The sequence below is a fragment of the Ahaetulla prasina genome, chromosome 18, assembly GCF_028640845.1.
Source record: "Ahaetulla prasina isolate Xishuangbanna chromosome 18, ASM2864084v1, whole genome shotgun sequence".
NCBI classification, from domain to species: domain Eukaryota; kingdom Metazoa; phylum Chordata; class Lepidosauria; order Squamata; family Colubridae; genus Ahaetulla; species Ahaetulla prasina.
The window spans coordinates 6,832,908-6,856,634 of NC_080556.1; the positions used below are offsets into that span (position 1 = coordinate 6,832,908).

At 46.8% G+C, this 23,727-nt stretch overlaps 1 protein-coding gene across 1 annotated transcript in view; it reads left to right on the forward strand.

Annotated features, from left to right (window-relative positions):
* Positions 1-22,918, forward strand: part of TMEM201 (transmembrane protein 201) — a 35,419-nt gene extending 12,501 nt beyond the window's left edge. The window contains exons 3-11 of the mRNA XM_058161223.1: positions 1,578-1,772; positions 2,712-2,888; positions 5,041-5,429; positions 7,077-7,280; positions 14,591-14,808; positions 16,810-16,881; positions 17,500-17,778; positions 19,625-19,744; positions 20,647-22,918. Coding sequence (XP_058017206.1) covers positions 1,578-1,772; positions 2,712-2,888; positions 5,041-5,429; positions 7,077-7,280; positions 14,591-14,808; positions 16,810-16,881; positions 17,500-17,778; positions 19,625-19,744; positions 20,647-20,744 — 1,752 coding nt within the window. The 3' untranslated portion in view covers positions 20,745-22,918. The remainder of the gene's footprint in view (positions 1-1,577; positions 1,773-2,711; positions 2,889-5,040; positions 5,430-7,076; positions 7,281-14,590; positions 14,809-16,809; positions 16,882-17,499; positions 17,779-19,624; positions 19,745-20,646) is intronic.
* The last annotated feature ends 809 nt before the right edge of the window (positions 22,919-23,727 follow it).

The following is a 23,727-nucleotide window of genomic DNA, read 5'->3' on the forward strand; positions in this document are numbered from 1 at the left end:
ATTGATATCATCGAAGCAAACGTGCACATTCATATTGATCCTGATTAATTGAAAAGGGTTAACGAAATGTGGGGGATGCTTCCTCACCCCATTCTTAGCAAAAATGTAGCTTTTTTATTTAAAAAGGTAAAGATTCCCCTCGCACATATGTGCTAGTCGTTACTGACTCTAGGGGGCGGTGCTCATCTCCGTTTCAAAGCCGAAGAGCCAGCGCTGTCCGAAGATGTCTCCGTGGTCATGTGGCCAGCATGACTCAACGCCAAAGGCGCACGGAACGCTGTTCCCTTCCCACCAAAAGTGGTCCCTATTTTTTCTACATGCTTTTGAAACTGCTAGGTTGGCTGAAGCTGGGACAAGTCACGGGAGCTCACCCCGTTACACGGCAACACTAGGGATTCGAACCGCTGAACTGATGACCTTTCGATCGACAAGCTCAACGTCCTAGCCCCTGAACCACCGCGTCCCTGTTTATTTAGGGATGTTTAATTAAACTTGCATTTTGGCCCCAACGTCTTCCCGAAACTAATGACAGCACGATACAAAGACTTGAACCTGAGATACAAAAATTAAGCCCGGGAGAAGCTAAATTTTACAAAAGCTCTCAGCGATGAACGAGGCAGTCGTTGCTTGCAAATTTATACAGTGGATTTGATTTAAATCAAGTCAATTTAAATCACTAGTAAAAAGGCTTGATTGAAATCAACTGGATTTAAGTCGTAATTTTTTTTAAAGAGCAGCTGTCCCGCAGCGGCTCCTCCTCTGACTCCCCGACCGTCCCGGTCACTTTAATGGGTCGGCTGGTGATGCGGCAGGGAGACCACAAGGTGAGGGACGTGACAGGCAGCAGGTGAGTGGATGCCCGCTAACAGGCGCTGCCGCCATGATGGATCTCAAACGACAGGTGCTCTTTAATATTATATTGATAAGCTGCTTAGAAGGTTCCACTTTTATTTTTACTGCTTGCCCTTCCTCCTCGCGCTTAAGAGCCCGGTGGTACAGACGCAATTCTCTTTCAAACCATCATACAGTTTGTAGTGTACATTAAATTTGCAAAACAAAGGGATACAGGAATATTCCTGAACTTTATGTTTTGTGATTTATATCTCACGGTTACTGTGAAATGGTCCGAAGGCATCCATGCAGGGCATGTTCTCTCAGCTAGCAGAGCTTGGATTCAATTGAATGAGTTTACCAAAAATGAAAATATTACAAATATACATCACTAAGCTCCTTTTCACGCTGAATAAATTATTAATGTATCTTAAATAGAAAACTTATCTTTAGGTAGATGTTTACTCCAAAAGCATTTTATTAACATAACGTTTGGTTAAAAAAAAAATCTGATTTCAAATTTTAAAAATCTGTTTTAAAATTTTAAAAAATCCGTTTTAAATTTTTTTAAAAACCCGATTTAAATTTTTAAAAAAATCCAATTTTTTAATTATTATTTTTTTTTAAAAATCGTCGATATTTATCCACCCCTGCCATTGGTTCATAACAGGTGTAGAGGTTTTGAAGGCGGTTAAAACGGATTTGTTAGAATCTTCCTATTCTTTTTTTTTTTTCGTTCCTCTTAGAATGGAGATTACAACAAGCCAATCCCAGCTCAATACATGGAGAATCTAAATCACGTCGTTTCTGGAGCAGGGGCCTTCTACGACCCCACCAAGCCCCAACAGTGGGTCAGCAGCCAGGTCCTCCTTTGTAAGAAGTGTAACAACCACCAGACCGTGAAGATCAAGCAACTGGCGTCTTTCACCCCCAGAGAAGAGGTAAGGTGGGGGGGGGGGGCGCGCGCAGGAAAGCGAAGGAAAATCATTTCCCCTCGTCTGGTTTTGCTCCTGGCCTCAGTTTTGCCCATCTGTAAAATGGGTGCGTTGTTTACTTCCGGCCTGACCTGTTCTAAAAGTACGCAAACGGGGCTTGGGCACGCTGGTGTACTTCTACTACTTTGATGGGCTTCCCTGCTGCCTCCCTACACAGTCGCCTGTTCGAGTGGGGAAGCTGCAAATGGTTGTAAAGTTTGAAAAGTCACTGAAGTTACTTTTTCCCCCCAGGTTGTTGTAACTTTGAAGGGTCACTAAATGAACTGTTGTAAGTCTCCTAAACCCTATCTGTCCTGACCCTAAGCACGACAAACCCCCCTGACGTGAACGCAAAAGATTCCTTTATTAGCGCTAGCAGCCCCGGCAAAGAGTTTCTCTCTCACCGCCGGCTAAAAAGGCCTTCACCTATTTATCTCCGCCTCTTCCCTTTTATCCCCAGAGCTAGGGTGGGGCTTCGCTAGTAGCAGTGGCTCGTCCGTCCCAAGGACCGGCTCATAGATTTCCACTGCTCTCCTCTCCTCTGCCTTCTGCGCATCCACACGTCAGGCACTGGACCCAGCCATTCCTCCTCCTCCTCATCAGCCACCTCCAGACCTGAGGGCTATTGACTCTCCATCTGAGAGTTGACGGACGGCCCAGGCTCCGCCTCTGTCTCTCTCTCCGACAGCTCCATTTCCTCTCCCCCCTCGCAGCTCCCAGGTTGCCTGGATGCTGACCCTGACTCCCACGTCGCCGTTGCCTCCTCCTCCTCCTCCTCCTCCTCTGATTCCGCTGCTGGAGAGGCTGGCGGCTGACAAGCCACAACGTTATCAAATTTTTAATTCTAATTAAAAATTTTAATTTAATTAATTCTAATTTAATGTTTAACTCTTTTGGGGGGGGCAGGGCAAATACGACGAAGAAATCGAGGTATATAAACACCACTTGGAGCAGACCTATAAACTCTGCCGGCCCTGCCAAGCTGCCGTCGAATATTATATCAAGCATCAAAACCGCCAGCTCCGAGCTCTCCTCCTCCGGCACCATTTCAACAACCGGAAAAGCGACAAGTCTTATATGCAGGTAGGAAGGGTGACGTGACCTCCCATCTTGGCGCCGTCTCTCAGGACCGCAAAGGCCCTCCCTGTCCCCCTTTTCATTCGGGGCATAGAAGAGGCCGAACCCCTTTAAAAAAAATAATAATAATAAAATAGGCAGGAAAGACCTCCTGATCCGGTTTGTCCGGAAAAAATGTATATTTGTTGAGCTTCGTTTTCGAAAGCCATCAATTGTTGCCCGGTTTGAATGACGACTTAAGTGTCAGGCACGTTTAGAAAGTCCCCGAGTTGCTGTTGCATTCTTGGGCTTTAAACTCCTCGGGGAGGGGGTTTGAACCCCACTCTGAGTCTAATCTTGAATTATTATTCACCTTTTATATATATATATATGTTTTCTGAGGTTTTCGCGGGTGTTTGTATGTAGGTCTTTGGTTATTCGGGTTTTCTCCCGCGTAAAATTGGAAGTGTCTTAGCGACGTTTCGACGAAGTCTCATTCGTCATCTTCAGGCTTCAGCTTCGTGCTTCTGGGAAGCTGAAGCCTGAAGATGACGAATGAGACTTCGTCAAACGCCGCCAAGACACTTCCAATTTTACACGGAGAAAACCCAATAACTAAAGACTCATATATATATATATATATATATATATTTGTTTTCTGAGGTTTTCACGGGTGTTTGTATATAGGTCTTTGGTTGTTCGGGTTTTCTCCCGTGTAAAATTGGAAGTGTCTTGGCGACGTTTCGACGAAGTCTCATTCGTCATCTTCAGGCTTCAGCTTCGTGCTCCCAGAAGCACGAATGAGACTTCGTCGAAACGTCGCCAAGACACTTCCAATTTTACGCGGGAGAAAACCCAAATAACCAAAGACATATATATATATACATATATATATATATATATATATATATATATATATATATATATATATATATATATATATATATATATATATATTTGAAGACCTCGCCGTTCAGCTCCGCTCATGCAGCGGGTGGACTGAAGAGATTGTCACCTCAGCAATTCAGCTGGTCTGATTTTGGTGCTTGGTTCTGTCTCTTTTTCAGCTGCATGCAAAACACTGTATTTTTCAGACTATAAGACGCACCTAAATTTGGAAGAGGAAAACAGCAAAAAAAGCTTTTGGACCTCCCTTTTTTTGACACGTTTTTGGGGCTTTTTTCAGCCCTTTTTCAATACTTTTTCCGGCCTTTTTTTAGCCCATTTTTGAGGAGTTTGTTGGCCTGTTTTCGAGGCTTTTTTGGCCTTTTTTCAGCCCATTTTCAAGGCTTTTTTTTGGGGCCTGTTTTCGAGGTTTTTTTGGCCTGTTTTCAACCCATTTTCGAGGGGGTTTTTTGGCCCATTTTTTTTCGGTGGGGAAGGGCAGAAAAAAGCCTCAAACGGGACAAAGAAAGCCCCCAAAACAGGCTAAAAAGCCTCGAAAACAGGCTGAAAAAAGCCTCGAAAATGGGCCATCGAAACCGAAAAAACGGGCCCCAAAAAGCCTCAAAAATGGGCCCAAAAAAAAAAAAAGGCCCGAAAACGGGGTGGGCGTGCGGAGGCCAAAAAATGGCTGGCCGGTGGGCGGGGCTTTAGCAATATTTGGTCTATAAGACGCACAGACATTTTCACCCCCTTTTGAGAGATAAAAAAGTGTTTTACAGTACAAAAAATACTGTATTTTATATTATATTTTATAGAGAGAGAGTGGGGGGAGGTCCTTTGAGTGGTGCGATGGCCTAGAGGTGGAGCTCTCGCCTCACAATCAGGAGGCTGTGAGTTCGATCCTAGGTAGAGGCTGATATTTCTCTCTCTGGGCACAATGAGAATATTTCTGCTGGGGAAAAAAACTCCACATTGGCAACAGGAAGGGCAGCTGGCCAGTAAACACTCAGGTCCATTCAGTTGCCCAGACTCCACCCCGCTAAGGGATTATGGGGTCGTTGGATGATGATGATGAGAGAGGGAGTGCCTGTCTTCTGCCCAGTCCTCTTTAAATGTTTCCCAGAAATGAGTCAAGTTTAACATGAAACATAGAAGGGACCTCCGGAGGTCTTTTAGTTCAACGCCTTGTTTAAGGCAGGAGACTTTATACTAACCTGGTCAAATGGTGGTTTTATTTTTGAAAACTTACACCAGATCCGCGGTGTCTGAAGTTTCTTTTTTTTTTCCCCCATAGAGTTTTTACGCCTCGGCTTCTGCGGGCAATACCACGCCACTGCGAGTGATCCTGCTGCGGTTTCTGGCCTTCCTCAGTTGCACCACTCTTGTGTTGATGGCCCTATATGGGTCAGGAGACCCCTTTTTTTCGGGTTCTGCTACATCGCCGGTTCTGCCAAGCTCAGGTCTGTCGAGGAACAAGACCGGGCCAGCTCCGCCAGTGATCCTGCCACGTAACGACTCCCTCCTGGAATCGATGGGCTGGCAAGAGGCTATCCAGTCGTTCTCAGCGCGAGCCGTGGAGACGCTGGAAGCAGCCTGGATCTACGGGAAGAACCATCAAACGGCCGTGGTTGTCTTGGGGCTTTTCACTTGCATCCTGGCTATGTTGCTGGCAGGACGGATCAGGTACGGCGGGGCGGTCTGCGGGAAGGACTTTGGGAGACGGAGGAAGCCAAGTGCCCGAAATGCATTCTAAGCAAACACTTGAAACCCTGGATGTTGTAGAGATGCTTAAATCTCCCAGGGGTCCCCAAACCAGCGGTGAAACGTACTTATCTGCGCTACCGGAGTATGAGCTCGCTTTCACTACACTCATGCGCGCCTCTTCTGCACATGCCCAGAGGGTCAAAAACGGGACATAATGACATCCCAGTAGAGCCTCCTGGCACCACCGGTTTGCGCGAGCCGGATAGAACCGGCCGGATTTCACTGCCGCCCCAAACATAATGGCAGCACGATACAAACCCTCGAACCTTAGACAGTGGCGTACAGAAGCAAAAATTAAGTCACGGAGAAAGGTAAAACTTACGACGCTTCCGGCCGATGAGTGATAAACCCAGGCAGTCCTTGCTTTGCAAATGTATAATCTGGAGACAACAGCGTGCAAGGAAAAAGGGTTGAGGAGAGAAGAGGGGATGGGGAAGGAAAAAACTTTGTTCATAAAAGCTCTAGAGCAGGGGCCGGTCAAAAATAAAGCCCGATGTGGTGGGATTCAGCCCGCAGGGCCATCCTGGAATACGTTAAAGGGGCTGGCCTGCGTGGCTTCGGCCCAGTCTACCCAATGCAAAGAGGAAAACATGCCAGCAGTTTAGGGAGTGGCATCAAGCTGGCCACGCCCACCCAGTTAGCCACGCCCACCCAGGTCAATTACAGCCCTGAAGCGACCCCCCCCCCCACCGCTGCCATGCATCATGACCCCCCCCGCCCCATTTTTGGTCCCAGGAGGCTGTAGGGAGGCGTACTAGGCCCAAAACTGGCCATGGGAGGGTCGCATTGCACTCCCCCTGTGCTCCCCCCTGCGCATGCGCGGCACAGACCCGAAAACCAGCTGGCCGGTGGGAGGCGCAGGTGCGCATGCGGGGTGGAGCTGAGCTGGGCGACAGCTCGCTTGCCCGCAGAGGGCTCCGTGTGCCACCTGTGGTTCGCCATCATGGCAGTAGAATCATTTGTGTGTGTGTGTGTTCCTCTTAGAATGCATCAGTCATATATCAGGGTTCCAAGGAACACCCCCAATGAAATAAAGCTCTGAGGCTTGAGGTTCCTCAAAGTTCCAATTTATTAGAGATGTCATGTTGGCACAGCTGGGAAAACCCGAAACTGAAAGCTTCCAGGTTTTCCACACCCAGTTGACTCTTCACAGCCCTGCCCCACACTCACAAGTTCATCACATTGTCCCATCAACTCTTCACACTCAATTGGATACAATCTTCAGGCGGTCACCATCAGAACGCAGGATGTCCTTGAATACGGAATGTTGTTATGACTAACTTTCTACCGCTCCAACAACAACTCCCTCCCAACTTCCCCAGCTAAAATATGTGGCAGTTAAGAAGCAAAAAGAAAATCGCCTTCCAAAACTGACGTCATAAGGGTGAGGACTAGTTGCAAATAAGTTTTTCAGGGCTGTCCTAACTCCGAACGTTTGTGAAGCAAATGGTCATAAATCAAGGACTAACTCTCCCTATCCTCAACACACACACACACACACACACAGAGACGCCAGGGTGATTTCCTTCCGATTCTCCTAAAAACACCTCTCTTTCCACCTTCCAGGCTCCGACGCATCGACGCCTTCGCTGCCTTCCTGTGGCTGCTGGTGATGGGCTTCCACTTGGTAGAGAGGTATCTGCAGGTGGACATGCCCAGCTGGGTGGAGACCGCCAAGTTTGGCACCACCTCCCTGTGCTGCTTGGTGGGATTTGCAGCCGCCGTGGCCACGCGGAAGCCCGGGGGTCAGTGGAGACCTCAGCCCCGAAGGTCAGAGCCTCGGCAGTGACTTTGGCGGGCGGGCGGGGTGGGGTTCCAAGTGCCTGAAACACCTTTGAATTTCTCCCACGCTGCTTCATCTTCGCTCTTCCCATCTCGGCTTTTTTTCCTCCTCCTCCTCCTCCCTCTTCTTCCTCACGTCCATTTAGGTTGGGAAGATCCCGTTTCAGTCTTGAGGGCCGGGATGATTGTTGGCTAGGGTGGCTGGGGTCTCTCCCTTAAAGCAAGCTAAATAAATAAATAAATACATACATACATACATACATACAGTAGGTAAAATGAGTCGAAGGCAATTTAATCCCTTAAGGCAGTGAAGGCTAACCTTTTACGTCACCTGTGTGCCGGAAATGGCACGCAAAACCATCCCGCCTGGACCGCGCAGCCTCACTGGCTTTTGGGAGTGCCGAAACCCGGAAAACCAGCGTTCCATCGCTCATGCACGCGCCGGCACTCGAACGTCCGGTTTCCTGCGCGGAGGCGCACCGCGATGGAAACCCGGAAGTTCGAGTGCGTGGACGGCGGAACGCTGTTCTTCCGGGTTTTGCCTCTCCTGTGCACACGAAGACCACCTGACCGACGTGTGTGTGTGTGTGTGCACAGGAAGTGATGAATCAATAAAACTGAGCAATAGCTGGTGGAGTCAATGAACGACTCCAGGCAAAACCTGCCCCCTCCCCCCCCCCAAAAAAAATTAATTAAATTGACTTGGAGGCTTCGCAGTTAAAACTGGATTGAACCTCATTTGAATTTCCACTCTTTGCATGTTCTAAGACTTGGTACGTTACGTTTGCACGGGGTGTTTGCTTTAGTTTTAAGGGTGCAGTGTTTTCTTTTAATATTTTATTTTTCCACTTCTTAAACTGACAACGTGACCTTTGGCCACTTCGCTTGGGGAATCAGAGCTCTACCTAGTAAAGGCAGCCTGCAAAAGCCCCCGCATAATATAATTCATCCTTTCCCCTAACTTCTCTTTCTCACCTCTCGTAATTCTCTTTTCTCTTCCTTTTTTTAAAAAAAAAGTAAATTCCCAGCTATAGGTTGATCAGGTTTACGCAGTTCCCCCCCTTTAAATAAAAATTTGGAATTATTAAAAGTATCCTGGTTGTGGGGGGCGGAAATTCTGCTCTGCTAAACTCAAAAGTATCTCTTGGCTTCCCCCATCTTGTCATTTAAAAATCTTTTTTTAAAGTTGTTTTTAAAAGACAGAGAGAATGGTAAGCTTGAAGGATTGGGAAAACTTGAGCGTGTCTGGTTGTTTTGCAAAAAAATATATATAATAATAATAATACAAAAAACCCTTTTTTGTTTAACCTGACTCAACTTGGCTTTGTTTTAAAGAAGCAAGTTCTTCTTTTTATTCCATGTTTGTGTTTTTCTGCATTTTAATACCTTTAATAGCTTTTTCATCTCTTCATGAGTTTTGCAATTATCTTCTCTTCTACCTCTTTTCCCCGGTTGGACCGCAGCTCCCATCAATTGCCCACACAGGAGTGCGGGGGCTGATGGGAATTGTAGTGCAACTTTTTGGGTTTGGAGGCTTTATTTCCTCTGTTCTTCGTTTGTTTGTTTTTTCGACCCTTCCTCCAATGTCGATGTTTAATCTTTCGCTTTAGTTTTTTTTTAAAAAAAAAAAAGCCAGCCTTGTTAAGAAGGTAGGCGAATCAAATCTTGGGGAAATCTACGCATATAGGATTATTTATTCTCTGATATTATAGCCAACTTATATTTAACTGGAGCAGATATCTGTATACTTCGTTTAATAAGCTTTGATTTCTTACCGTTAACAAATTCTGAACGGGAATTAGGGCCCACACGAGCAAAATGGGAGTTTTATTTCCTCCTGGGCCATGAAAATAATACTAATAAAGGAGGATATTTGTAGCTCAGGGTTGACGGGAAGGGTCCTTGTTGCTCTCTGAGCTTGCTTGTTTTCTTCCAGACGTGTCAATATCCAAACTCGATAACACCACTAGCAACTGATGATGTTACCTAGTTTGGGTAATGAAACTTCTGCAAGAAAACAACCAAGCTCAGAGAGCCCCAAGGGCCCCACATTAAAAAAAAAAAGTGAATTTCTGCCTGTTTTCCATTCCTGAATAACTGACTTGAAAAAGAGACCACCCCACTTATGATGGCTACTTGTAGATGCCCCCAGACCCATTTCTCTCTTGGGGCTGAACTGGAGATGAAGAAATAAAAGAATAACCGTGTTTGCAGGTTTTCTTCTATTTTTCTTTTGTATCGTAGCCCAACTTTCACCCTGTAGTGAGACAGCCGGGAATAGCCGAGCAATTTAGCCAAAGCTGATCCAAGTTTTCCTTTCCCGGTTTTAAACCGGAATCATTGTCGTCTTAAGGCAAAATCGTTGGTTGTCCAAAATCCTAATTTTTATTTTTTTTTCTCGGCCAACTGGGTTAAATACCTGTGAAATAAGCTTTAGGAAATGTTTCAACCCGGGCATTGCGATATGTTCCGATAATTACGGTGATTATGATGACTATTATTATTATTTAACTTTTTAATATTTTTATCCTTGTGCCTGATTTGTTAACACTAATTATTGAAAATAAAAGGCGCCTTGACCATACTGCTTTGCCAATTGCCTTTTTTTTTTTTTTTGACTTGTTGTCAACACGATCGTGGATAATATTTGGTCCGATAAGCCGTTCCCCGCTTGGTAACTGAAAGTAGACCTATGTCATGCGTGCCAGAAGTTGCAGGCACAGCCATCTCTCCAGACACGCAAGATGTCGCCCATTGCTGTTTCTGGTTCCGGCGCGCCAGCCAGCTGGCCTTCACATGCGCGGGGGCGCCAAAAACCAAACGAGCAGCCACCCGGTGCGCATGCAAGCATCAGGCGGCTGCTCTTTCGATTTCTGGCGGGCGCATGCACGCCGGCCACCTGGTCTTCCGGTTTTTTAGCACGCATGCACCCGCAAAGACCAGCTGGCTGTTGTGCGTGCATGCGCAGGAAAACGGAAGATCGGCTGATCTTTGCGTGCGCATGGTCACCAGAAACGGGAAGACCAGGTGGCTGGGTTGCATGCATGTGCCGTAAAACGGAAGAGCAGCCGCCCGGTGCGGGCATGTGTACCGGGTGGCTGCTCTTCCTTTTTCCGGCACACGCGCACACTCCCATTTTGGCACTTGGTACCAAAGAGGTTCACCAACACTGTTCTAAGGTAAAAGCCCCCCCTCCCCAATTTCCCAGTTTCTGTCTGCAAAGAGTAGATAGGTTGAGCAACTAGGTTGGAGCTGAAGGATTGCGGTTGGTCAGTAAACCCAGAGTGTGCACGATAAACACGGCGCAGAAAAATCTTACACTCCTTTCCGTTCCTGGTTTAGAGGTTTATTTAGATGTGCCTTTCGGCGTCTCTTGGCTTTTAATGGTTTCGGAAGAATTTTTAGAGGGGGGTTTTTGGTCCCGTTTCTGAATTCCCCACCAGGGTTGTGAGAGAATCTGCGCTTTTCCTGGGAGAAATTGGACTCCGGTCTCCATCATCCCTGATCATCGATGGTGCTTGGAGTCCAGCAGCCCTCATTAGGCCTCCAGGGTGGCTCAACTGGGACTGTTTCTCCACCCCTCCCACCCCTGAAAAAAAGCAAAATTTGGGGTGCGTCAATACAAAACTTTGCAGTGGCCCCAGCCAAAGAACATAGAATAAGAGAGCTGGAAGGGACCTTGGAGGTCTTCTAGTCCGACCCCCTGCTCGAGCAGGAGAGCCTATATACCATTTAATATAAATAGCTATCCAGACTCTTCTTAAAAGCCTGCAGTGATGGAACGCCCACAACTTCTGGAGGCAAGCTGTTCCGCTGGTTAATTGTTCAAACCATTCGTAAATTTCTCCTTAGTTCTAGGTCCATCCGTTGCTATCTTGTCCTGCCTTCTGGTGTTTTGGAAAATAGATTGGACTCCCCCCCCCCACCTCCTCTCTGTGGCATCCCCTCAAATATTGGAAGACTTGCTATCCTGTCTCCCCTAATCCTTCTGTTCATTAAACGAGACAAAATCCAATTCCCGCAACCGTTCTTTATATGTTTAATCCTCCAGTCCCCTAATCCTCTTTGTCGCTCTTCTCTGCACTCTTTCTAGAGTCTCCACATCCTTTTTTTTACATCGTGGCGAACAAAACCGGATGCAGTAGCCTTCTAAGGGTGGCCGTACTAAGGCCTTATAAAGCAGTATTAATACTTCATGCTATCTTGATTCCGTCAAGAAATATGTGGAGAGGTGTAACGTTTTCAAAACAAAACGGGTCTGGGAGGGCCCAGGGCGAGCCGGACCTGAACCAACCGAACCCCGATCGCTTTTCACAGCTCAAAAAAACTAAAAATCATGTTTCCGGTCCTCATGGCTTCTTGAGCCCTGCTTCGAAGGAGGAGGAGGAGGAGGAGCCGAGGAGGCAGCTAAGCAGAAATCACGGTGGTACGTCGGGAAAGTTTCTTTTCGGCTGGGAAGTCTGTAGAGATTCTCAGTCCTCCAGGTCAGGGGGTCTCCCAACCGTGGCAAACTTTTAAGCCTGGAGGACTTCAACTCCCAGAATTCCCCAGCCAGCGAAGCTTTGGGAATTCTGGGAATTGAAGTCCACCAGGCTTAAAAGTTGCCAAGGTTGGGAGAGCTCTGCTCCAGGTCATGGTTATCCAAAAAGTGCCTTCCCCCCCCCCCCCACAAAAGTCCAGTGGACTTTCTGGGTTTTTTTTCCTTTGAAGATGTTTCGCTTCTCATCCAAGAAGCTTCTTCAGCTCTGACTGGATGGCAGGGAATTAATGGAAGGATTTATACTCCTTGCAGACAGCTGGACAAGCTTTTTCGAGATCTCCCACCCCGCTGACGGATCATATTAGGGTACCAGCCTGCTCCTTCCTCTCTCGGCCTCTTCTGCCTTCCTCTTCCTCCCGGGCGCCATCCAGCAAGCTTCGATGATGCCTATTTAGTGCCTGCCTCTGTCCAGGGATCCGGCGGCTGGTACCCGAGCCGCCGCCATGGTGACCGCCCCCCCCCCACCCTCCCCTTGCTGGCGGGAGCTGTCACCACCACCGCCCCCCCCTCCCCAAAACGCCGGCTGGGCTCAGCCAATGGCAGGGAGCCATGTAAATGTGCCCAGCCTTCAGACCCGGATGGAGAGACAAAGCCTGCAAGAGCCATCAAAGGGATTTTATTTTATTTTATTTTATTCCTTGAAAGAGACGCCCGGGGCCCAGATGAAAGCGAGGGGCCTCTTTCTTTGCCGGGACGGAGGAGGGAGGAGGGATCCATCTCTTGCGTGTTTGTCTGGTGTGGTTTTCCTTCCCATTTTGTTCAGGCATCTTCTTTCTCTCTCTCCCCCCCCCCCCCTTGTTTGTTTTAAATGCTTCCCATCCACTGGAAAATCCGGGTTGTTTTTTTTTTTTAAATCTTATTTAAAATCCAGGTGGGGGGGGGGAGAAAAAAAAGCACCTTTATTTTGCAAAGCCTTTTTACAAAATGGCACAGGTTCGACACAACCTTTTGTGAGTTTTTCTTCTCTTTCTTTCTCTCTCTCCCTCTCTTTTTTCTCTCTCCCTCCCTTTTTCTTTCTCTTCCTCTTTCTCTCTTTCCCTCCCTCCCTTTGTCTTTTTCTCTCTTTTTCTTTCTTTCTTTCTCAATTTCTTTCTTTCTTTCTGTCCCTCCCTCTTTCTCTTTCTCTTTTTCTTTCTCTCTTTCCCTCCCTCCCTTTCTTTTTCTTTTTTTCTCTTTCTCAATTTCTCTCCTCTTTCTCTCTCCTCTTTCTCCCTTTCTTTCTTTCTCTCCCTCACTCCTTTCTTTTCTTTTTCTCTCTCCTCTTTTCTTTCTCTTCCTCCTCTTTCTCTTCCTCCTCTTTCTCTCCTCCCTTTTTCTTTTCTTTCTTTCTCTCTCAATTTCTTTTCTTTCTCTGTCCCTCTTTCTCCCTCCCTCTTTCTCTTCCTCCTCTTTCTCTCAATTTCTCTTTCTCTCCCTTTCTTTTCTCTTTCTCTCTCAATTTCTTTTTCTCTTTCTTTCTCTTCCTCCTCTTTCTCTCTCTCCTCTCTTTCTCTCTCTCCTCCCTTTTCTTCTTTCTTTTCTTTCTCTCTCAATTTCTTTTCTTTCTCTGTCCTCTTTCTCCCTCCCTCTCTTTCTCTTCCTCCTCTTTCTCTCTCAATTTCTCTTTCTCTCTCCCTTTCTTTTCCTTTCTCTCTTTTTCTTTTCCTCAATTTTTTTTCCTCTTGCTTTCCTTCCTTCTCTTTCTCTCTCCTTCCTACTCTCTTGCAAACCCCACCCCCAGTTCACATTGCCATTGCAGCCACGCCTTTTTCTATCTTTTGTTCTTGCGCTGATGCTGCGATACTCTTATCAGAGAAAGAGCAGCTGTGTGGTGTGTTGTTTTTTTTTCAATTCCCAAACAAGACTCGTGGCATTTGGACAAGGAAAAAAAAATGCACACATTCCTAATTCCTGCTCTCTGAAGAACATCCGTATTGAGTATTAGCCCCAAAAAAGAGCCGTTTTCAAATTCAAATTCTCCGGGGCTACCTCCGATAATTTGTACTGGTATATTTTTCTCACCACGGATGGACGAAGTGCCTGGGAATTTATACATCCTTCTGGGAAGGGAACTGAATGGTTTCCTGGCGCGCAGAGGGCGTAAATCGAATAATTCCGCCAATTGTAATTCGGCGCTTGTAAGGTTTGGGCAGAATGCAGCTGGTTCCCGAATACTTTCGATCCTTTTTCTCGATCTCGTACAACTTTTTAAGATGCGTGGACCTCCATTCCCAGAATTCCCCAGCACCTTCGGAATTCTAGGAGTTGGAAGTCCACCCATCTTAAAATTGCTCAGGTTGAGGAACGGATCTCTAGAACAAATGCATCCTTTTCCAGCTTTTCAGAACTCAGCAGAACTACATAAAGAGGAAGAATAATTTGCAATGGTATTTATTTATTTGTCAAATTTATACCCCGCCTAACCCCACCCTCTCAAATAAATAAATGAATGAATGAATGAATGAATGAATGACACCGGGCGGCATAGAGCACTGAATTAAAATAACAAAGTAATAAAAACCATTCTCGTTATTAAAATGTAAGCAAAGCCACCAGCTACAAGGGGAGAATGACTGTGACAGAGATTGTGCAAATGAACAGAGATGGCAAACGACTGTCCAAAACTTTATTTTGGTTTTATTGAGCCAAAAATTAGGCTGCAAATGCAGAAAAGGGAAAAAACATTTTTTTTAAAAAAAGTTTTTGGTGCAAAGCAGGGGGCGAACGATTGCAAGCCCCCCCTTGCAACGTTGCGTGTGTGTGTGTGTCTCGTTTGCAGGTTTTCTCCAGGAGATCAACTGGCCGTCTTCCCCAGCAGCGCCGAGTTCAGCTTTGTCTACCCTTCTCCCCCGCTTCCTTTCGTCCCCAGTCCTCCCAGTATCCTCCAGTTGAACCAGCGGCTTTTCTGCTCCCCACGTCGGACGTCCTCTTCGTCTCTCCCCGGACGGCTGAATCGGGCCCTTTCGCTCGGCACGATCCCTTCCCTAGCCAGGACCGGTAAGCTAAACCTGTTTTCTTTCCCTGCTTTGGCTGGTAGTGATAGCGGGTAGTTTTATTTTATTTTATTTTTTTGGGGGGGTGGCTTTTCCAAGTTTCTAGTCCTTTGTGTGTTTGGCCTCGCTGAAGACGGAACCGTTGGCTTGCCTTGCCTAAGTAATGCTTTTTAATCCGATATTGACTTTACTATTGTAAAGTTCGTTTAGATAGTTGTTTGAAGTTTCCCTTATTTAGATTATTTATACTAATTTTAAATATTACATTCCTTTTTTCTGATGCGAGATGTTTTGGACTTGGAAAATAAATAATAAATAAAACTGATATTTTACTCTTTATAAATAGGCTCGGGCATTCTCGCAGCAAAAATGAATTAAGTGTCAAGATTTATTTATTTTTAAAAAAACTTTTGAGTTGCCTAAGAGTCATTTAAGAGGGCTGCATTAAGTATCATTTTTTTAAAAAATTATTGCTGTGACCCAGGCCCAAGTAGGTAGTAGGAGACTCAGCCAGTGAAAAAACAAACAAACTTTATTCGAACAGCTGAGAATTAACTCATTCTCAGCGTCGTTCAACTAAATTAAATCAAATTCCTCCCAACACAAATTCTTCAGTCCTATCATCAACCTTGGTCCAATTAGGCAAAGGCCTTTCTTGGCAAACATTCAGAAGACACTGATACAAAAATAAATGCAAGAAGACGAAGCTACCAATGTTGTTTTCCGGCAAAGCCCAAACGCCGTTGCTGGTCTGTTTTAAGCCTTATGGGAGGGGCCAATCATCTCTTGGCCTTACTCCTGAGTCGTCCTCTCTGCTTGAGCTGCTCTTGCCTTCTGGCAGCTCTTCTCATGCCTGCATTAGGAACAGGCTCCTCCTGTTCCTCTGCCTCACTACTGTCAGCCTCTGGAGTCCCGATGGCCCTGGCCCCATCTCTGCCTCCGACGCAGAGCCCTCATCCAGGCCTTCCCCAGCCTCATCGCTGTCTAACTCCGTTGCCAGCTCTGCAGGCTGCTGGCAGACCACAACAATTACCTCTGTAATAAGAGTGATATATTAACATCCTTCTGCAGGACTGACAAAAAGGAGCTTTGAACTTGTCACAGAAATGGACAGCCAAATCTGTTGGGAAAATTTGCTTTTCTTTTTTGTCTCCTGGCACCACGAACATGCTTCAAAAAAAAATAAATTCATCCATCAGCAAGTGGAGGTTCTGGGAGGTTTTAATTCCCTTGGGAACAGGGGTTGGGGGGGTTTGCGCCTCATTCTGCTCATGTCAAACCAGGCCCCGTGGTGGAGAAAGATTTTTGGGATCAGCTGAGGAGGATAATCTTCCTGTGGCTTTCCTACATCTGGGTCTAAAAGAGCATTTGAGCTGTTCTTTAAAGTTGATTATATAGATTCTATAGACAGGGGGAAAAGTAGAGTGGAGACACTGAAGTAGAGCTTCTTGGTTCAGAGGCAGTCTATCTTAACCAAGGGAGCGTTGGGATGTCGCTGCTGTCAAACCTGGCTTCATCTGGGCTCGATCCAGCTCAAGATTGGCCCCTCGCAAGGGTCAAAAAAAACTCTGCAGCTCCTGATCTGATTCCGAGCAGCGATGTAGCAATAGCACTTAAGACTTATATACCGCTTTACAGCCCCCTCTAAGCAGATTGCCCCCCTCCCCAAACATTTTGGGTCCTCATTTGACCCACCTCGGAAGGACGGAAGGACGAGTCAACCTTGAACCTGGTGAGATTCAAACTGCCAAATTACAGGCAGTCGGCAGTCAGCAGAAGTCGCCTGCAGTACCGCACTCTGACCACTGCGCCACCCCGGCTCTTCGGATTCCGCCACCTTGATCGTCTCCGTCTCCGTTGTGGGTCCTTGTGTCTTTTTGGCCACCTTTGCGCGCGCAATAACTTCGCTGCAGTTCACCCTACCCCTATCCCGCTTCCCTTTCTAATCGGGTATCCCCCAACACCCTGTTTAAAAAAAAATATATCTTTTGTTTTCTGTGTTGAGATTCGGGCTACCTGTTCAGCGGAAGCCGCCCGCCCTCGCAGGCCTCCTGCCCCAAGGATTGGGCAGCATCAGGTGAGCGGAAGGCATCGATCCCAGCCCCCTTCCACGCGCCCCAGGTTGAACCAGCTCCCTCTTGTCTCCTGCCACATCTGGAATCCAGGTGTTAGCCTGTCGAATGCCCTTCCATGCTTACATCAGCCAAGATGGGGCCACCCCCATTAGGTGTGAGCAGTGGTGGGAGTCAAATAATTTAACCACCGGTTCTCTGCCCTAAATGACCAGCTGGGTGGGTGTGGCCATAGTGGGCGTGGCCATGGGGTGTGATAGGCGGCACTCGGCCACCTGCAACCCCCTGGGAGCAAAAACGGGCCGCAAGGGGGGGGATGTGCCACCACCCCTCATGCCCCGTTTTGGGCCTAGTAGGCCTCTCTGAAGCCTCCTGGGGGCAAGGGGAGGGATTCCTGGAAGGGGTGGGGCCAGCCAGCAATTTAACTTACCGGTTTGCCCGAACCGGCTGAATCCCACCACTGGGTGTGAGGTGATGACTGAGAAAACAACTGGATTTGAGATGGGGGGGGGCTCTCCCCTCCCAAACTCCCGAGCCCATCTATTTCTCAAAATATGGACTATCCATTTTGTGGGGAATCGTGATGGGGCTGACTCTAAAAATCCCGTTTTTCTCGGCTCCAGAATATTTCTCGGTCCTCTCCGGAAGTTGCATGCCCTCGCCGGCTCCCTCACCGGCACCGTCGGTGGCTGGCTCCATGGCGTCCAGTTCCAGTTCCTTGCGGTTCCGCCGGCCTCTGATCAGCCCCGCTCGGCTGAACCTGAAAGGGCAGCAGCTGAGACTCTTCAGGGGACAACGCGAACTCCATCCCGGGGAAGATTTCGCCTCGTCGGAAAACAGCCCGTTTGCTCCGGAGCGGTCTGTCTTTCCCAAAACGCACTTCGGAGAGCAGGGCCTACCAGGTACGCTCCATTTGGAGACATCGGAAGAGCCAGATGCAGATATACCGGACAGTCTCCAAGGGCAGTCCCATAGGTTTGGGGGGAATAGTGTACTCTAGCCTTCCGGATGTCAGAGGAGGTTTTTCTGGAACCCTGACACCGGATGCATTGAGACTCCGTTCCAATAATCCTTTGGAGGTTGCAATGTATTCAAGATCTGGTCCCTGCTTTTAAGGAGACAATGAAAGGTCCCTTGCTTGACCCAAAGGTGATGTTTTTCAGGAGGCAGCTGGACTTGGGGGTTTTGGTTTTTTCCTTTTGAAGATGTTTTGCTTCTCATCCAAGAAGCTTCTTCAGCTCTGACTGAATAGGGGGAATGGAAGGGTTTACATTCCTTGCAGACAGCTGGCCCTGTGCATCCTTTTAGAGCAGTGGTTCTCAACCTTTATAGTGCTGCGACCCCTTTAATACAATTCTCCACGATGTGGCGACCCCAACCATAAAATTATTTTCGTTTTGAATTTATCGCGCCTGAAGCCGTATTGGCTAGCGATCTGAACTGCTTGCGATTGCCTTGAGGACGGAGGCATTAAAGCGGAGACTCCTCCCCTATTAAGTTTATCGCGCCTGAAGCCAGATTAGGCTAGCGATTGGGAGTGATTGCAGCTGGCTTGAGAGGGAGACATCAGAGCAAAGATTTCTCTCTTTTTTAATTCATCGCGCCTGAAGCCGAATTCGGCTAGCGATTTGAAGAGCCTGCAGCTGGCTTGTGGAGTCAACCATTGGAGCACGATTCTTCGACTCGCAAGTATACTTCCCATATTTCCGATGGTCTTAGGCGACCCCTGGCAAATCGTCATTCGACCCCCAGGTTGAGAACCGCTGTTTTAGAATAAAATAGAATTTTTATTGGCCAAGTGTGATTGGACACACAAGGAATTTGTCTTGGTGCATATGCTCTCAGTGTACATAAAAGAAAAGATACGTTCATCAAGGTACAACATTTACAACACAATTGATGGTCAATATATCAATATAAATCATAAGGATTGCCAGCAACAAGTTACAGTCATACAGTCATAAGTGGAAAGAGATTGGTGATGGGAACGATGAGAAGATTAATAGTAGCGCAGATTCAGTAAATAGTCTGACAGTGTTGAGGGAATTATTTGTTTAGCAGAGTGATGGCCTTCGGGAAAAAACTCTCCTTGTGTCTAGTTGTTCTGGTGTGCAGTGCTCTATAGCGTCGTTTTGAGGGTAGGAGTTGAAACAGTTTATGTCCAGGATGCGAGGGGTCTGCAAATATTTTAGAGGGTCATTGAAGCCCTTGGAGGTTTATCGGAGTCCTCAGGGTCACCTGAATGGTTCAAATGGATCCTGTTGTCTGCGATTTTTTGTTTCCTCTGGAAATCCATTCCTACTCCCACATCATTCCAAGGGGGTTCCTCCCAAATTGTATAGCTAAAACTCTGTGGAGATGCTCAGTCATCCAGGTCTGGTTGTCTCAAAGGTGCTTTTTCAGGAGGTAACTGGGCATTTTTTTTTTTCTGTCGAAGACATTTCGTGTCTCATCTGCTTCTTAATTTCAATCCTTCAGAGCTGAAGAAGCTTCTTGGATGAGAAGCGAAACATCTTCAAAAGGAAAAAAAACCCAAGGAAGTCCAGTTGCCTCCTGGAAAAAAAAAAAGCAATTTTTTTTGCGTGTCTTCTACTCCAAAAAATATGGTAATTTGTGGATGGATTACTTGGTTTGTCCACAATTGGGTGAGACTTTAAGAAAAAGTAGAGTTGAGCGTAAGGATTAAGAGGAAGAAGAAGAAAAGTTTTTTGGCCCATTGGAAATGTCCGCTTTTGACTTTCCCCATAGATGTGACAGCAGCCAGCAGTGTCTCCACCGAAGATTCCGGGAAAAAGGCAGACGGTTCGTCGCACTCGTCCAATTGTGTTGTTGACACCACAACGAAAGAAGAACCTTCAGGTTGGAAGGGTGAGTTCATCCTTATCTTAAGCTCCCCCCACTTTCCCTCCCCGCTCCTCCCCGCCCCACGGCAAAGATGGCAAACTAAAAAATTAAAATACAGGTATCGTCCTCAACTTAAGACCACAATAATCATCTTCTTTTAATGACCCCCATAATCCCTTTGCGAGTTGGAGTCTGGGCAACTTCCCTTCCAGCTCTGTTATAATTATTATCCATCATTTGTCTGAATTGGTATCGGGTTTCGTGCTCGAGCAGGGGGGTCAGACTAGAAGACCTCCAAGGTCCCTTCCAGCTCTGTTATAATTATTATCCATCATTTGTCTGAAGTGGTATCGGGTTTCGTGCTCGAGCAGGGGGTCAGACTAGAAGACCTCCAAGGTCCCTTCCGGCTCTGTTATTATTATTATTATTATCCATCATTTGTCTGAAGTGGTATCGGGTCTCCTGCTCGAGCAGGGGGTCAGACTAGAAGACCTCCAAGGTCCCTTCCAGCTCTGTTATAATTATTATCCATCATTTGTCTGAAGTGGTATCGGGTCTCCTGCTCGAGCAGGGGGTCAGACTAGAAGACCTCCAAGGTCCCTTCCGGCTCTGTTATTATTATTATTATTATTATCCATCATTTGTCTGAAGTGGTATCGGGTCTCCTGCTCGAGCAGGGGGTCAGACTAGAAGACCTCCAAGGTCCCTTCCGAAGGCTCTGTTATTCTGTTATTACTATCCATCATTTGTCTGAAACGGAGTATGGTCTCCTGCTTGAGCGGGGAGGGGGGTCAGACTAGAAGACCTCCAAGGTTCCCTCTCTTTTATTCCGTAAGGAGAGACAGCGTTTCCCCCAAACTTTGCTTTTGAAAATTTGAAAGGGTGACCTGAATGCTTTTCCCTCTCGTCTGTCCCTTCCTTCTTAGGCTGTTTTGGGAACCTGCTTCTCCGAGGTCTCCTGGCCCTCAGCCTGACGGTCAACGCCATCTTCACCTCCGCCTACCTCTACCAAACGTTGCGATGAGGCTCAGGGCCTGCCCCCCACTCCACCCGCACCCCCCCTCAAAAAAAGTGGGGGGGGAGTCTCCCCCATTTCCCTCATCCTGGAGATCGCGAGCTTACCGAAGAGACCAGGACATTGCAAGGACCTTCTCCGCCGCATGGCCGCGTCCCGCACAGGCAGCGGGATCCGGTCTGTTTCTCCTGATCTCCGTGGCTTGCCCCCCCCCCCCGATATTCCTTGCCTGCTTCACCCGTCATCTGAGAACAGTCTTGGTGGATCGGGAAGCGCTCTTGACTTTTTTTTTTTTGTGCCCTGGTTTTCCTCGACCCGTACAGAATGTGGGACGAAAGAGACGGGAGTTTGGACGGCGAAGGCCGGACGTGGGTGCCGTTTGCGTTCTGCCTTTCAGCCACAAACCTCGAATGGTGGTTAAATGCTGGCTCACGGAGAGAGAACTTAAGAACTTCGGGGGGGAGTCCCTCTCTCCATCGTCTTTGGTCTTCCAAATCCTAGCTCTCTTTTTCCTAATCTCTCTGTGGCCGAGGGGTGTGTGTGGAAAAACAGTCCCTCGCGTTGCTGGATAAGTTGCTGACTTCCAGGATCCGGTCAGTTTCACTGCTTTTTTAGGATCCGGTCAGTTTCACTGCTTTTCAAGTCAAACGTGTCTGGGACGTTTGGAGAAAGTCTGTTAACTGTGTGTATGTCTGTTCTTAATTTATTGATTTTCAGGGTCCAGGAAGACTGGCGTTTTTGAGAAGTTTCATGCAGGCCAAAATGGGTTGGGGACATCTTTATTAGCGTCAGGGGAAGAAACCTGTGCAAAATAAAGTGAATTTTCCCCCCCCCATTCTTAAGTGGCCCTGTACTAGGTTTCCTGATGACATCCTGCTTTTTTTTCTCCCCCAAACCAGAAACCGGTTCCTTCAATTTGGGCTTTTGATGTCTCTCCGCATTTGAATGCATGTGCTAGAAATTAGAAAATGTTAACTTTCCTGCGTTACCACCCCGGTTTAAAATCTTCCTTCTTCGGCTCACGTTGGCTGGCTAAAAAAAATGCCAATATTCTGCCTTAGCCGGCTGTGCAACATGGGTTAGAAGGCTGATTTAAAAAATATATATATATTTTAAGAGCATGACAAAAAGAGACATCTGCAAAGCTCTTTTTTTTTTTGGCCTCTTGAGCAACCAAGGAATTTTTAATTTATTTGTTTTTTAAAGCCAAGATTAAGACCTATCACTTTATCCGTTGATGATCTTGGCTTGGAAGCGGGACGTTTAATGTCTTAATTGCCAATTGGCTCACGGACAGTGGCAGGATATTCAGGGAACCTTTTTCTCAGAGCTTGTTAAAAAAAGTTTCAATTTTTTTCCCATCCTTGGGGGTCTCTCTTCCCCACCTCACAGCCACCCAGCTGCCTTGAAACCGCTCCGAAAAAAAAGCTTTTTCCCAGAAATTTCAAACGTCGTGTTCAACAGGCTTTCTTTAACCACCTGTCAGTCCTGTTTAATTTTGCTTCCTACGGCAAATTTCTCCCCCCCCCCCAAAAAAAAGTGGCGTTATCGCCACGTGTGTTGCAGAAAGCAGTTATTTTTTTAAAAAAAGAAAAATCTGGAAAAAATGCACGGGGACGACATGCCAGCTCAAAACAGGCGGCTTGTATTTTTGGTGCTAGAAAAACCGTTATTTAAAAGAGTCACACGGGCGTTCCTTTGATCGCAGTGTTAAGTACCGCGCGTCTTATAAGGGTTATATCCTTTTCAAAGTTTTTTTTCCCCTTAAACTTTAGGTTGGTGGCGGGGGAGAAAAAACCACACACACTACACACGTACACACATTTTAAGTAAGGTGTTAACATTCAGCGACGGGAAAAAAAAATTCCGTTCAAATTCAGGAGTTTGTTTTTTTCAAATTCACACATGTCTTTCTGTAGAAGCGGCTCCCCCTTTCTCTTCTGTAGTCCAGCCTCTTTGTATCTGTTGTTATCCGCACCTGCCGCAGTACTCCCTGAGGACTAGCTCCTTGCTGAATGTACAAGAAACGATACACTGTGTCCTGCGAAGCTTGAATTTCACAGCGGGTGGGAAGGCCACCGGGGCGCCATTTTGAGAACAACGGCGGGAATCTCGATTTCATTTTATACTTAAAGAAGGCTGGAGAAGAAATCCGCCTCTTTCGGGTGGGTGGGTGGGAGGGTGTTTGTTTGACGATTTTGTGCTAAAGGAGAGGGTGTTTCTCTCTTCCCCCTCCTCCCCAGTTTTGTTTCCCCTCTTAAGATGTTTTATGTTCTGCGTTCGAAAGGTCATTTTTCTTTATGAAAGGGTTTAAGAATAAATGTTGCATCTTTCGTTTCGTGTCTTCTTGCGTCAATGGAGGGAGGGAAGGAGGTTTGAAAAAGCAAAAAGTTTCTCGTAGCCCCATTTGCTAGACCGAATTGAACCTTTCGGCAACCTGGCGCCCTCCACCAAAGCAAATACGTCGGATGAAATGCAGCCTTGTTTTTTTTCCAGGGGAGGTGTCAGCGAGGGTGTAAAGGATCGACAGCCCAAGTAAAAACCTGCCTTATATCCCCAGTGCAAACGTGACCCAAAATTTACCGTATTTTTCGGACTAGAAGACGTACTTTTTGGTCTCCCAAAGTGGGTGAAAATGTCTCTGCGTCTTATAGACTGAATATTGATGAAGCCCCGCCCACCCGCCGGCTGTTTTTTTGGGGGGGCTTCACAAAATAATTTCAGCCCATTTCTGAGGCTTTTGGGGGCCCGTTTTTGAAGCTTTTTTCAGAAAAAAAGGGCTGAAACAAACCTTGAAAATGGTCAAAAAAACCTAAAAAATGGGCTGAAAAAAGCCCCCAAAGCAAGCCAAAAACAGGCCCAAAAAAGCCTTGGAAATGAGCTGAAAAGGTCTTCAAAAACGGCCAAAAAAAGCCTCAAAAATGGGCTGAAAAAAGCCCCCCAAAAAAGCCAAAAATGGGCCAAAAAACCCCCCTCAGAAATGGGCCAAAAA